The 13,748-nt window shown below is 40.6% G+C and overlaps 1 protein-coding gene across 13 annotated transcripts in view; it reads left to right on the top strand.

The window, feature by feature from the left end:
• DISC1 (DISC1 scaffold protein) overlaps positions 1 to 13,748 on the top strand; it is a 190,599-nt gene that overhangs the window by 8,205 nt on the left and 168,646 nt on the right. For 8 of the 13 annotated variants that reach the window (XM_066178779.1, XM_066178774.1, XM_066178775.1 and 5 more), the window contains exon 2: positions 11,241 to 12,220. In XM_066178779.1, coding sequence (XP_066034876.1) covers positions 11,241 to 12,220 — 980 coding nt within the window. Of the gene's footprint in view, positions 1 to 2,812; positions 3,075 to 9,658; positions 9,744 to 11,240; positions 12,221 to 13,748 lie in introns of those variants that run through there. The other 5 variants (XM_066178781.1, XM_066178784.1, XM_066178782.1 and 2 more) reach the window with 4 other exon arrangements.

The raw sequence follows: 13,748 nt of genomic DNA on the forward strand, positions 1-13,748 counted from the left end.
CACCAAAGCTTGTAATTTCTCTCTCTGTGTGTGAATGATGGATGCTCAAATACTGTTTGAGAACTTACTTATTTCTAGTATTGAACTTTATTCTGAATTTTATTTATGGAAAGTGAGCTGTTTTCAGCTTCCAGGATGTGATGGACCTATTGTTTGCTGACTTCTAGTGATTCCTTTGTGGAGTTATAAATCAGAGAAGTTGCTTTCTTGCAGCTTTGGGTGCATCTCCACAGATGAGACTCTTGAACTTTTGTTGTGGGTATAGTTAACTAGTGAAATGCTGCAAATCCTGAGACATGTATTTAAATCTTAGAGGAAGGTTAGGATAGTTTGGTTTCAAGGGAACCTCAGGTGATCTCTGGTCTAATTCCCTGCTCAAAGCAGGGCTGACTTTGGGGTTGTGTCAAGTTGCTCAGAGCTTTTATTGTGTTGGGCCTTGAAAACCTCCAAGGATATTACAGCCTCTCTGGGTAACCTGCCTCACTTCTTGGCTGCCTTCAGGGTGAAAAAGGTTTTCTTTGTATCCAGGTGGAAGCTTTCATATTTTTTAGTTATGCCCACTCTTTCTTGCCCTGCCCCTCTGCACTGCTGTGTATGGATTGCTGTCATCCTCACTATTGTTACGTGGCATCTTCAGAACATTGCTACTAGTAGAGGGTAATTAGAGTAATTTCTAACATCTTTAGAACTCTTGGAGTAGTACACTTTCATTCATTTTCTTTCCTTCCTATAGCATAAAATAGCACTGTACTTGATGAAATTTACTGTTGCTGCAAATATGTCTTTATACCCAAAGAGGGCATTCTAACCTTAAAGATGTTCTTAGTTCTGCCTTCCTGGCTTTCTCTGGTACAGAGTCCTTGCTTATGACTCAGACTTTAAGGTAATTTAAGACATTTCATGTGTTTTTGTTCAGTGAAGCACCATGACACTTTTATTGTTCAGAAATGAAAATCTCAGTCTTCTCAGTATCTCTTATGGTTTTGTGGTCACTTCTTTGTTTTTGTAAGGCTAGTCGTGCAAGGTGTTCCTGCTCACAGAGGGCTGGAGAGAGAGAGGATGCTTTCTAGGTTGAGCAGCTATGGCAAGTACATTCAAAATACTGTGAATTTTCGTTTCTGCCTCATCAGGAGAAAATTTAAAAGGTTTCCAATAAAGGTAGCACTGTTTCACTCAGTAATTAAAGGAGCCTGTCAATTAACTACTTATGTCTGTAGACTCTCTTAGTGGATTTACTTGACACATATATTTTTAAAATCTATTTTCCAGTCTCAGATCTCAGACTAGTTTAGGTTTGGTGTACAAAAATGTAGACTGGTGCAAGTTGTTATAGACAAAGCATCCTCTAAATATGATGTTTGTATTTGCTTCATGTTTCTGGTGAAAAATGTAAGTTAAACCTGAAGTTTCCAGTAAAAATTTACCAGACAGAATAGCATTATTGCAGGATCAGCCTCAAGGGGACCTGCGACACTAAGGTTTGATAGCTTAGATAACATAAAGATAAAATTCTATCCAAGTGCTGCTTTTAAATCTCCAACCTTTTCCATAAACACAGGGGTTCTAAAGGTACCAAGCTTTAGGTGTATTCTGACAGTGAAAATACTTATCTGTCTTTCAGGAGTCTTCTGTTGGTCCTTTGTTCTGTGTTGGGCATGCTTTGTGACTGGGATAAGTTGTGTAGTTTGTCACACCGTCTGCTTCAACCACAAAGGAAATGCATCAGATTACTGCTGTACCTCAGAACTCATGAGATCAAATGTCTCTGAAATTCTATTGCTTTCCTCGGAAGAAGCTACAGCAATTCTGCCGGCTACTTCTTAATAATAATACTTGTTGGGAGTATTGTGTGTAAACCTGAAAGAAGCAGAAGAAATCCCTAATTACACAGGGACTATCCCATACACCTGGAAGGGGTATGCAAATATGAGCTACCTTGCACAGGATCCTGCTGCTCCTGGATTATGAATTCAGATTTTCTAAAGCAACTAATATAGTAGAAAACCCCAGTATTGGAAGTAATGAGTTAACAATCTATATTCGGGAAAACTCTCTGAATGACAGTCAAAGTTTTCCTCTGCCAGGCTTTTTGTTACTGAAGCAGATCTGTTCAGGTGTGTGTGTTTAACACCATATGGTACATTCTGCACCTTCTTTATCCACTTAGAAAATGCTAAGATGGATCTAGAATATGTTGACCTGAAAAACTGTTCACTGGTTTATTCTTTTAATACAGAGAATATTTTTGAGAGGTCTGATTTTTGTGTTGACCTTTTTTTTTTTTAACTTGAAGTATTTTGCTGAAGGCTTTGTTTCACTGCAGTATCCTGCAGAGTCCCTGGCACCCAAGAAACAAGCTATGTCATATAGGGGTACAATTTCTTTGGAGATTAAAACTATGCTTTCATTTACTTTGGTAGTAAAAGCAGGTGGGTAAAATTCAATGAAAGGTGGTAGATGCTATGGGTTTGTACTTAGGTAGTAGTACTTACACAAATCACAAACAGCACGTGACAGAAATATGTTAAAAGCACAGACTTCTGCCAGAAGTTTTCTTGTGGAGCAGCACAGACATGTGCTAGTAAAAGTAGCCTGTATTGTTACCTAATGTATGTTAGCCCAGGGAGGATGTCAGAGTAAATTGTGACAGGTAATTCTCTTGATTTCCCAGAGATGAATAGCGGTGATTTACAGTCATGGGAAGGAAGCTCTCACAAGAGTGTTTTCATTGGGATGATCTCTAAGGGAATGAATGGAGTCAGTGTGCCTGTAGAGTGAGGTTTGGTTTAGATTGTCATACCAACTCTAAGTGCTGTGAAAGACATAAAAGAAACCCCAAGAACTGTCTGAAGTTCTTGTAGCCAAAAAAACCGAGCAACTCGAGGGAAGCGATGAAATCAATGAACACAGCTGAGGTGGGGCTGGGCTTCTTTTAAATGCACCTGGGGAAGCCTAGTAAATTCTGAGCCCTGTTGGTGGGCAGAGTGAAGCAGGAAGGCTCTCCACCTAGGAAGTGATGGGGTGGGCTGAGGAGGTAGAGGCCCTGGAAGCTCATATGAGGAGGAATTTTGGGGGTAAGTTGAGACATGCTTGTCTGCTGTTGTGGGAGAAATGCTGTTAGGTTGGCTGGAAGGAGGTTTGTGCATGGTGGGATCATGACAAAAAGGAAAGACTGGAAAGAACCAGAGAGGCAGTATTAAGGAAATTGGTATTGGGAAAGAGAGTATCTCTCTTTGGCTTGTAACAGTGTTTGGGAGCTTTGTGGATGGTTATCATTCTAGACTGTGAAGTGTGACCCATCCAGAGTTTCTGTCAAAGTTCCAGAGCAGCAACTGGAAAGATTATGGATCAGCTCTCTTTTTCACTTGTAGAGAAATGAACCCTTAGTTTGGGAGGAGAAACTGGGGAGTAATGATTGAAATGCAGTGAAAGTTGGTGTAAAAGAAGGCAGGGTTTGATGGGAGTAGTGGGAAGCATGTGCAGTGTTGGTATTAGCAGAGTTAGGATGGAGACAAAAATGAGCGAATGACAGTCGTAGTAGGTCTGTTGGTGTTAGTGATGTTCTCCCTCAGTCTAGGGTCTGACTGGCTGCTGCTTGACTGTACTCCTTGATCCTTATCTGCATCTGGTGGCCTTGGCTTTTGAATTTGTCTGAACGGGCTTTGGTCCTGTTGAGTCTTCGTTCTCCAACCCTGGTGTGAGGTGCACAGGGTTACTCCCAGCTCCTGCCTGAAGCTGAGCGGGCAGTTGCTAGGATCTCCATGTTCCTGCCATGCCTGGTGATGTGGGTTGGAAATGGCAAGTCTGGCCTCTAATGCCAGGGCTCCTACATGGGAAGATATGGAGAACTAGCTGTCTGGTGCTGGTGGGTGCCTCCTTTGAGTGCTCTCCAGCTGTTTATTGAGGTCTTCTCAACCTCTGTATTGACAGTGTTGTCCCTTTGTGCTGCCATATCTGCTAAATGCTGTAGTTCAGTGCGATTACCTTCTAGAGAGAAACTCTGTTCTTTCCTGGAATGTTAATTTTTAAAAACTTTTAAAAACAGATATCTAACTTGCTCTAACCAGAGTGACTGCTGACCCCCTATATTTAGAAGGAGCTGTGATTTCTGCTAGAATATTCTTGCCTGTGGTTAGTATTCTGCTGCTGTTTCAGCAATCTCTGCTGTAGTAGTTCTTCCATAGCCTGTTCATAGATAATCTCAGAATTTCCTCGGAACAACCTACTTTTCTCCTCTGTGCTAGAGGAAAAGGATATAGCTGATGTCTTCACTTTTGTGTTCTGGGGCCCAGTAAAACAAGCTTCCAGCTTCTGTTTTGTCTGTCTACCTACAGCCTTGGGTAAGGGTTGTAAAGGCCAAGCCATATTCTCAGTGAAGATCTCAAAAGGGATATTATGTGTGTGTTTCCCACTTGCCAGTGAAGGTCTCTGAGAGATCTGCACTGTGCTTGCTGGAGCACAGTGTCACCCCTCACAGGCTCTAACATCTGCAGACTGGTGATGCTGAGCGATCTACTGGCATTTGGTGAGGACTTGCATTAGCTGAAGCTTGCTTGTGCAAGCTTCCTCGTGTTGAGGGCAGGAGAGTGGTGCTGGAGGCTGTGCCTCGTGGGCTCACTGTGGGATCTTCATCTCGCCACTCAAAGCGACAATTTACTGTCAGCTGGCAAAAGCACAGTTCACACAATTGCTGCTCCAAGGAGCAAAGAATACCTGAGTGCAGAAATTCTGTCAGCATAAAGAGCTGCAGGGCTTCATGTAAAGCCCTGAGACTTTGTTTTCAGGGGAGCAGCACTGCTTCTTTGCCTTTCTCCTAGCTACAGGTTGGCCTCGTGTCCTGTGCATTGCTGTAACTGCAGCTTCTATCTGTACCTGTCTGTTGCAGTGTCTTGTATTTAATCTGCATCCTGAGGTGCTGTGCTTTCTGGGAATTTAGTGCTCAGCTTTCCTGATGACTGGAGCTCCTGGAGCTTCCATCTCTGTTCTTGCCTAGACAGCATGGGCATTGTATCTGACAGCCTGACTGGGGCTACAAGGTGAACTTCCTTCAGCAGGCAAAGGAGGAGCATTTGTCCTGGGACTTTGATATTAAATTGTAAAGCTAAAAGCCTTCTGACTCCTCACCCTTGGCAATATAGGAGCTGCCACGTTGTTTTATTTTCATTATATGTGATCACTACTGAGCTGTTAAGAGAAAATTACTTTCTATTTCAGTAAACTCAATTCTGGTTTCAGACTGACTGTGCATCAGATGCTTAATTTGGAACCCACTCTCTTGGTGAAATTAAAAATTCAAATCTCCAAGCTGGAGCATTCAAACTGTGCTTGAATTAGAAATTGACTGCTGTCAATGTGCTCTCACACTTCACTTTTTAAAAAATTCCTCCCTCCCTTCCCCCCTGATGAGTTTTATATTAGACTCTTGCTGCAGATGATCTGACTGAGCAGAAGTAGTGGGAATCCACACTGTCACTCTGTAGACAGAGTGATGAAAGAGAAGTGTGGTGTGTTAAATAGACCATTTTTGCAAAGGACTGCTGTGTACCGATTTCATCGTTTCTTGAGTGTTTGGTGAAACGATTTTATGGGATATGACTGCAAACCCATTAAGTGTTGTTTGCAAATTAAATTATGACCAAAGAGAACGTCACAGTTTCTATGCAACATCCTTGCTCCCCTATTTCTGTGAAATATTTAAAGCTGTTGTCAGATCTTGACTGAAAGAATCAGAGTGTTCTCTCCACTTAAGACATTTTCATGGACTGCCTCTACAGACTTTTGTATTGAAACTGGGAACAAAAGAGTTTTTCCCCGGGAAGAAGAACAACTAAACTTACACACACCCACACCCGACCTCCTGAAATAAGCATTGATTCTCTGCTGTGAATATTCTCTGTAGGCTTGCAACTTGTGTGTCCATCTGCCTCTTTGAAAAGTGGGTAAATTATTCTCAATAACTTAACTATGAGTTAAAAAGAGATTTTAACTTTTGCTTAAGAGAAGCAACTCTACAGAGGTTCCATGGGTTTGGAAAAAATTGGGCTGGATATTTTTGGGGAAGTGTTTTCTGTTATTCACTATGCTGAAGGCACCCAGTGCTGGTACTGGCTTGTTTTTCTAGACCTGCTTGTATTCATCCCTGGGATGTTTTGTTGTTCATCAGATGGGTTGACAGGATGGATGACTGAGGTGAGTGTAGGGTTGGTGATGACTGGGGAGCCTGAGAACTGTTCTCTTGGGCAGCTGGTGATGTGGGTTTGGCAGTTCTAGCTGACCAAGGCAGGTATGAGTGTGTTGGGTGAAATACATCCGTGAATTCCTTAAGGAGATTCGGAGAGTGATTGGGTTGAGGCTGATCAACCAGACATGAATTTGGAAAGTGAGGTGTAGTAACAAATATGCAATTAAGGAAAGGGTTATTTCTCTTATTCCCCTGACTAAATAGGTGATTGTTACTGACATGGGAAGTGTTTGTTATTTACCAGCTTACTTTGGTAGACTTTTTTCCCCTTTCTTGGTATTAAGGCTAGACCCCAGGTTTAAACTGTACTTTTATTTCTTGAGGTGTGAAAAATTTGATGAGCATATTAATATCAGCTGATGTGATTCTCTTTCTAGAGAGTGATGCTGTAATTTCATCAAATGGCTTAAAATGAGTTGTTGCATTAAGTAGGTAAGTGGCTTGGTTGTAACAACTCAATGACATGCATTATGGGAGTGTGTCAATAAAAAACACAATTATTTAAACCCTGGCTAAAGAAGAGCATTCTGGCTTTTACAGTGCACAACTCTTTGAAGTGCTTTTTAATGAAGAATGGAAACTGACATGCATTTAATGACCTCAGAGAATATATTATTTGTGATGTTTGGGAAATTTAACAGTTTGTTAAAACCAGTCTGTGACCTTAGAAATCACAGAAAGCCTTGGTGAGGAAATAATTTCTATCATATCTAATACAATGTAACTCAGCCATGCTTCCCTCTATAAATACATTTTATAAAACTTTAGATAAACCACAGTTAAAATTAGTGCTCAGTAGGTGAGATGAAAAAGCTAACTGAGACCTTTTCATTTTAGGAGTTACGAAAATCTTTATTCGAAAGTGACTTTCTTTGAAAGTTTGATTGTGCAAAGAGGTGGTATTGTTTGTTTCAACATAGGCTGTGTTGAGATCAGTGCCATCTTATTTTGCATATTTAGTGGTGTCTTTGAAATTCAGTAAATGAGTCAACTATAACTGATTAGGAACTTGCAACATTTTACGTATTTCTGTGTATTTCTGTGACGTAGGAACTGAACAGTAATGGTTATTGTCATGTCAGATTAACCTCCAAGAATGGTTCATGTTTGTTTCTGATAGGTAAAACATTTATGTGTGTATGTTTGTAAATAATAAATGTTTGAAACCCGCCTACTTTGTTTGTCTATAGTTTGGTGCAGGTCTTTAGGGCTTCCTTAAGAGGAGCAACACTACAGAAATTGCTTGGAGGAGTGCTTTGATAGTTGGCTTTGAATATGACCGAATACCTTTTCTTCCACATCACAGTTACCACCCACAAATGCTCTGAAGATGAGTTTGTTATTCTAATAAAAACGAACTGTGTTTAATGTAGGTGTATTCGGATAATTGAGCTACCTTTAAAACTACATCTATAATTTCTCACTTTCAGGAAGAACTTAAATGAACTTGCAAGCATTCTATGTCACATGCTTAAAGCAGGAGTGAGGGGGTGATCACTTGAGTTTCTGTACTGGTATATAAAATCCTATTGGAAAAACAAAAATATAAGGTATTTACGCCTTTTCACCCTCAGAGGCTATTAGAACATTTGGTCAAAAACCTGAACTGCCACTTCTGTGGCTGAAAACAAAGACTGATGATCTAAAATAAATTAGATGACTCTTTTGCTGTCTTTTAGTGTCAGGCTGGGTACAAGAGAATGTGCTCTTTCCATCAGTGGGAAATGCTCTTAGGCTTCACCTCTCCCTCTTGCATCTCACTCGTGCAACTAAGATGTGAACAACATTGCTTTACAGCAGTGGACTATTTTCTTTTTCCCTGTGCTCTGGGTCTGAACTGTTATTTTACTTGAAATGTTGATCATCTGGAAAGATTGCTATGGTGAAAGAGCTGTTAAGAATATTTCTGAGCTTTCATAATTGAATTTGAAGTAATTTGCACATATCTGCCATTAAATATACATTACATCATCTTCTAAGATTGTAAAATACATATTTTAAAAAGTTGATTTTAAATGCTACAATTAAAAGGCTCTTCCATTTGTGGCTTTTCTCTCTTTCTAAATGTGTGTCTCATACAATGCGCGACACACTGTAGTGTAGGGTTTTAAATTTGCCGTTGGTTGTTTTCATTCTGATAATTTTGTAGTTAATTGCCAACAGCTATTTGATGCTCTTCAAATTGAGGTAAGATGAGAAGAATTTAAGGCTTGTCTTTGTTTTTTAACAAGCCACTGAGTTGGTTCAGTGTAATTTCTCTGACAGGCAGACAACAGACAAGGCAAGCTGTGGTTGGAAGGTTATGCAGAGAAAGTTGATATAACTGTATTTCGGATACGTAATAATAAACAACTGAAATTATTCTAATCTTGGGATTAGAACAGGGACATGGTGCAAGGGCGAACAGGGACATGGTGCAAGGGCAAGCAGGGCCCAAACAGTACACCCAAGGCAATAGTGACTTCCTGGCTGGGTTTTGTGATGGCTGAGGGCACTGTGAGTGCCCTCTAGCTGGACCTGGAGATCAAGCTTCCCCTTTTCCTTTGGGGAAGGTGTGTGTGTCTGTGTTCATGTTGTTCCCAGCTCTGTTCAATCTGCCTGACTCTCAGGGACAGCCACATTGGGGCAAAGGACCTGCAGCTCTTTCCCTGTAGCATCCTCTGGATGGCTTGTGGCTTGGCCTGACCCTGTTCCTGGGTGTAACTGAGGCAGTGCTCTGTTCTGGTACCCGGGGGAGCGTTTTGTGCTGCTGGATGCACTCACCAGGAGATAGACCTGGAGTCCATGAAGAGACTGAATGCCAAACCTGTCTAGAGGGCTACCTGTGGACGTTGTGAGGAACACAGAGATGTGTGGGCTCTGTGTGATCTCATTCAGGACAGTGGAATTGTACCCCTTTGGCTCCAATAATTTTAGAATTACATCCGGTTCACTTGGTGCGAATATCTAAAGCTTTGGCCAATTTAAACCTTATTTACATTAGCTTAGTTTAAATTCGGTGTTTAAAAAGCTGTAATTATCTGTCTACTTCAGAAATTCATAGTGATTTAGCGAGATCAATTTTAAACTGATTTTAATTAAACCAGAGAACCTTTCGTGTTTTCACAGATGAGGCCTGTGACAGGCCTTTTTAAATGGCCATGGAGTATATGCAGCCTTAGAATGACTCTTACGCATGACTGATCTCTTCTGCTGAAGTCAAACTTAGGCTATTGTTTTGTATACGAACTAAAAGAATTAAATTTTAAAGAACATTCTGTTCCGTTTTTGTTCCCTTGCTCTGAGAGTGATTCCTGTTTGTTAAGACTTCTATTAAATTACTCCCAGTACAGCATTTCACTGTCTTTTCATAGTAGACAGGCTGATGGACTCCATGACCTTTTTTACTTCTGATTTCTGTGATGCTTTTTTCCTCAGACAAAAGAGAATGTAAGAGACTGCTGGGATATTCTAATTTATGGTGATAGGAAGCAGAATACAGAAGCTTAACTGCAGTCCCATGGTGAGATGTGCCACTATTCTAGTATATGGAAAATGTATAAATTGCTTTTGTTGAAGGTTATTTGGAGAGAATGTAATGAATGTTGGGAAAATTCTCCTGGGAAGTTTCAGTTCTAACACTTAAATTCTTGTATAGGATGTCGTCATAGCGAGATGTGTATGGGGCCTGTGTTGGGAGCTGCTGAGAAGTTTAGATTATGTGCATATCTATGGATGTAAAAACTGACAAAGGGTTGTGGTTAGAGAGGAATGTTAAATGTAAAGAAAAAAAATCTGAAACTTGTGTTTTTGTAAGAGCTCTGTGTGGGTGATGTGAATATTTCTAACACGCAACTGATTCTGTTTCTGTGAGTATAGGGCAGCTAATAGAGGGCATACTTCACCTAGGCATCAGATCCCCTTGAAGGGTGATTCTGGCAAATAGGTCCAGTCAGTGTCTTTTTGTGTTACGAAATGGGTGTTAGTGCAGAGGTTGTATTCCCATTGATTCCCACTGTGCAGGGCAGACAAATGGAATACCTTTTAACTAGCAGTAAATCCATGAGAGAATGAAAGTAGTCATCATGTAGTCTTGTACCAATAATACATGTATAAAAATATACAGAAAACACAGACCTTAAATTCTGTTCTCCCACTTTTAATGTTTACTGTAGTATATTCATCTTGTTTGGATGGGGGGTTTTGTTTGTTTTCCTGTTCTTTGCAAACAGCAAATTTATCTTTTCATCTATGTAAGTAAGATATGTGCAAGGAAATCAAGTTACTGAGCAGAGGCTGCTTCTTAATGATATTAATACTTCAGTAATGCTACGAATTAATAGTTTTCTAGGATTGGTGGCTTTTCATGCCAAGCTTTTCCTTTAACTTTACATTTTGGACAATAGATAATGTTATGAATCTAAATGACAACTTGTACAATATCTCATTAGACCAATATCTGCAACCACAGGGTGTTATAATTACATCTGTTATGGCAGCAGAGTTTGAACCACTTGCTACTCACAGTGTTAAAACATGGATATGAACACAAGAAACAGAACACTCAGCAACAACAGGTTATGAACAAAATTTCTTTGTGATCATGGTTCTCACATTTTGGATGCTGATTCAGTCCTATCTTAGATGTGCTTGTAAGTCTGAAATCATTTTAGGTCAGAGAAACTTAGTTTCTGCTCCAGCCTGCTGTTAGGCAAGTTGAAAGTGAAAAAGCAGAGTGACACTGTGAATAGGGAAGATGATCTGATTCATTGTACCTAGGTTTGTGTCCTGATGGAGGAGCTTGTTAGTGAGTTCACTTAAAAACAGGTGCAGACTCTTTAGAAGGTGGATGAATACACACAGTGTTCTCTATCTGCAGTATGGTCAGTGTCTGTGTTTTGTTGAAATGGAAGACGATATGCTGCTTGAAATTTCAGAAACAACTATTTTAAGATGCCATAGTATGTTAAGCCTGGAAAACTGCAGAAACACTTACTGATTTTTTTTTCTCCCCTCCCAGATGATCACCAGCAGTTAATGCCGGCAGGCTCTCTTCGTAAAAAGAAGCTGGCAAGAAGACCGGGATACATGAGACCAGAGGCTCAGCGACAGATCGAGTTTCAGTCCGTGGGTGCCTGCGCAGGGTTCAGCCCAGCAGAGCTCCCGCATGGCAGGCAGCACTGTGGAGGCTCTGAGAACTGTGCTCTGCACAGACAGGGCCAAGATGACTTGGAATTCCTGTGCTGTAGAGCAGTGAGTAGTGCTGTAGTTCCTGTTCATGGGGTAACAGCCTTGGCCACTGCTGGAAATACTCCAGGATGCTGCGAAAATCTTTTATTATGCAATAGTCCACGGTCAGATGGGACAGGGACTTGCCCTGCTGCCACAACAGGCAAAGGAGATGCTTCTGCTGTGTGCTCTACATGGCAGAAAAGCTGCAGCACCAAAGTGAGCAAGCCCTCAAACATGTATGCTTTGGATCAGACAGAAGTGAGTAACAACTGTGAATATCCAAACAGAGATGGTATTTCTCATTCTGCTGGTGCACATGATAGCTTCAGTTCAAGTTTCAGCTTCATACAGCTCTCCCTGAACTCGGCCTCTGGAGTGAATTATGTTGAAGGCAAATCTATTGAGAAAGCTGAGCTCGTTCTGCATCCCAAAACCACAGGCAGTCTGCAGAAGTCAGAAGAGATGGCACAAACTCAGGAGCACTTGGGAGATTTGTGTTACTTCTCCAGGTCTGGTGAAGATTTGCGGCATGAACGTGAGAGCCCAGTAAATGATAAATTACGGCACTATGAGACTGTCTCTCTCTCAGATATAGAGGCAACATTTTCATATTCTACAGATTCCTCGGATGCAGCATCTGCTGGCTCTTCTGTCACCTCAGGCTATGAAAGTAGCTTTACTGTCAGTGACCATAACTGGGATACTCTGATGAAAAAATATGAACCAGTGCTACAGGATTGCTTGCTTGGCAACCGCAGTACATTAAAGGTCAGTAATCTCACTTTGTTTTTGATACCTTTTCCTCAAAACGTTTTTATTTATAGTGCCAAAATCAAAGTTTATGTAGGAGTTCAGATGCTGCTGTCTTTTTTGGCCTTTGTTCAGAGTTGTACAGTAGAGCTCTGCATGATAAAAATGAGATAACAGGTTTTGTTTGGTTCTATAAAAATAGGTGATATTGTTACAGTACCCTATTCTGTGTTCTACTGAAACTTTAGTCCTCTCATTTCTAACATCACACATCAGTTTCTGGCTTCAGTAAGTACCATTTCTTTTCACAGATGGCTGTTTTGTCTGCAGTTTGGCTTATATCTAGTATAAAGTTAGGGATTTCTTTTCTTGAAGTATCATGATTTAACCACACTAAACTTTTTAATTGGAAATGTTTAAGTTGAGCCAAAGATTTCTAAGAATTAGGCAACTTTCTGAAAGTAGTGTGTAATCTAATCGGTGCTGTCCCCGCATGAAGAAAAATGGGGGTCAAGTCCTCCTCTGTCTCCAGCTGGGAGCTGGACTTTTTTTTCTTTTCCCTTTCCACCCCAGAGGAATAGTGGGCTGGTGAGTGAGGTGTCTTTTTGCATATATGTATACTCCCACAGTTATACTTACAATGTATACAAGCCTAGTCATTCACTGCTCTCTTTATAGGAGAGGAGTGGGGAAACTTTAAGAATGATCAGCTGTGTTATATTTTTATGATGGTTGGGTGGGCATTCAGAGCTTACCCAATCAAAGGAGCCAAGTATTGGCTTTACTGTGCACACAGGAATCCAGAGTTTGACATGGACACAATGGATTGCCCTAATTTGTTCAAGGTGCACTGAGTGAGTAGTGGGGATTTTGTTGGGGTTTTTGTCTTTTGTTGGGTTGTTTTTGTGTTTTTTTTTTCTTTTTTTTCTTTCTTCATTTTTTCAATTTTATTTTTATTTTCTCACTAGTGCCTGAGTTTCATGGTTGCCTTTCAGAAACTCAGATCTTTGTAACTTCTCAGCTCAGACACATGAGATGTGCTGTATTGTCTTTAGGCCTAATGAAACAACCTGCTCTGGGGAGGCTTTGCACAAACCTACTGTCTAAGACAGAAGGCTGAGAAACATTTATTCTTCCTTTGCTTACCATGACATCTGACCTGGGCTTACAATGATCTATAATACTTTCTTTTCATAGATAATGTGTAGAACTCAAACTAGGATCTCTTATTTACAGACTTCACACACATTGACAGGGAGCAGTTTCTTTGTTTTCATGCCTGGAATTGCAATGTGCCCATAGTCTGAGATGGTTTGGGAAATAAATTCGCTGCAAATTTGGGAATATATAACGTAATCAAAATAGAAAAGTATTTTTCTTTCTTTTTGGTATTGCTTATTTGGTAGGCACAAAAGAAACACTGCTGTCTTTAATTTCTGTATTCATTAATTCATTGAGTGGAGAGCTGGGGATTTGTGCCCTCAGGGATGTCTTCGCCCTTGGTTAGCCAGTCCTGTATGTTTAATTTGAAGCACCTTCCTATTGT

The sequence above is a fragment of the Chamaea fasciata genome, unplaced genomic scaffold, assembly GCF_029207755.1.
Source record: "Chamaea fasciata isolate MVZ Bird 193981 ecotype frontalis unplaced genomic scaffold, bChaFas1.0.hap1 SCAF_3, whole genome shotgun sequence".
NCBI classification, from domain to species: Eukaryota; Metazoa; Chordata; class Aves; order Passeriformes; family Sylviidae; genus Chamaea; species Chamaea fasciata.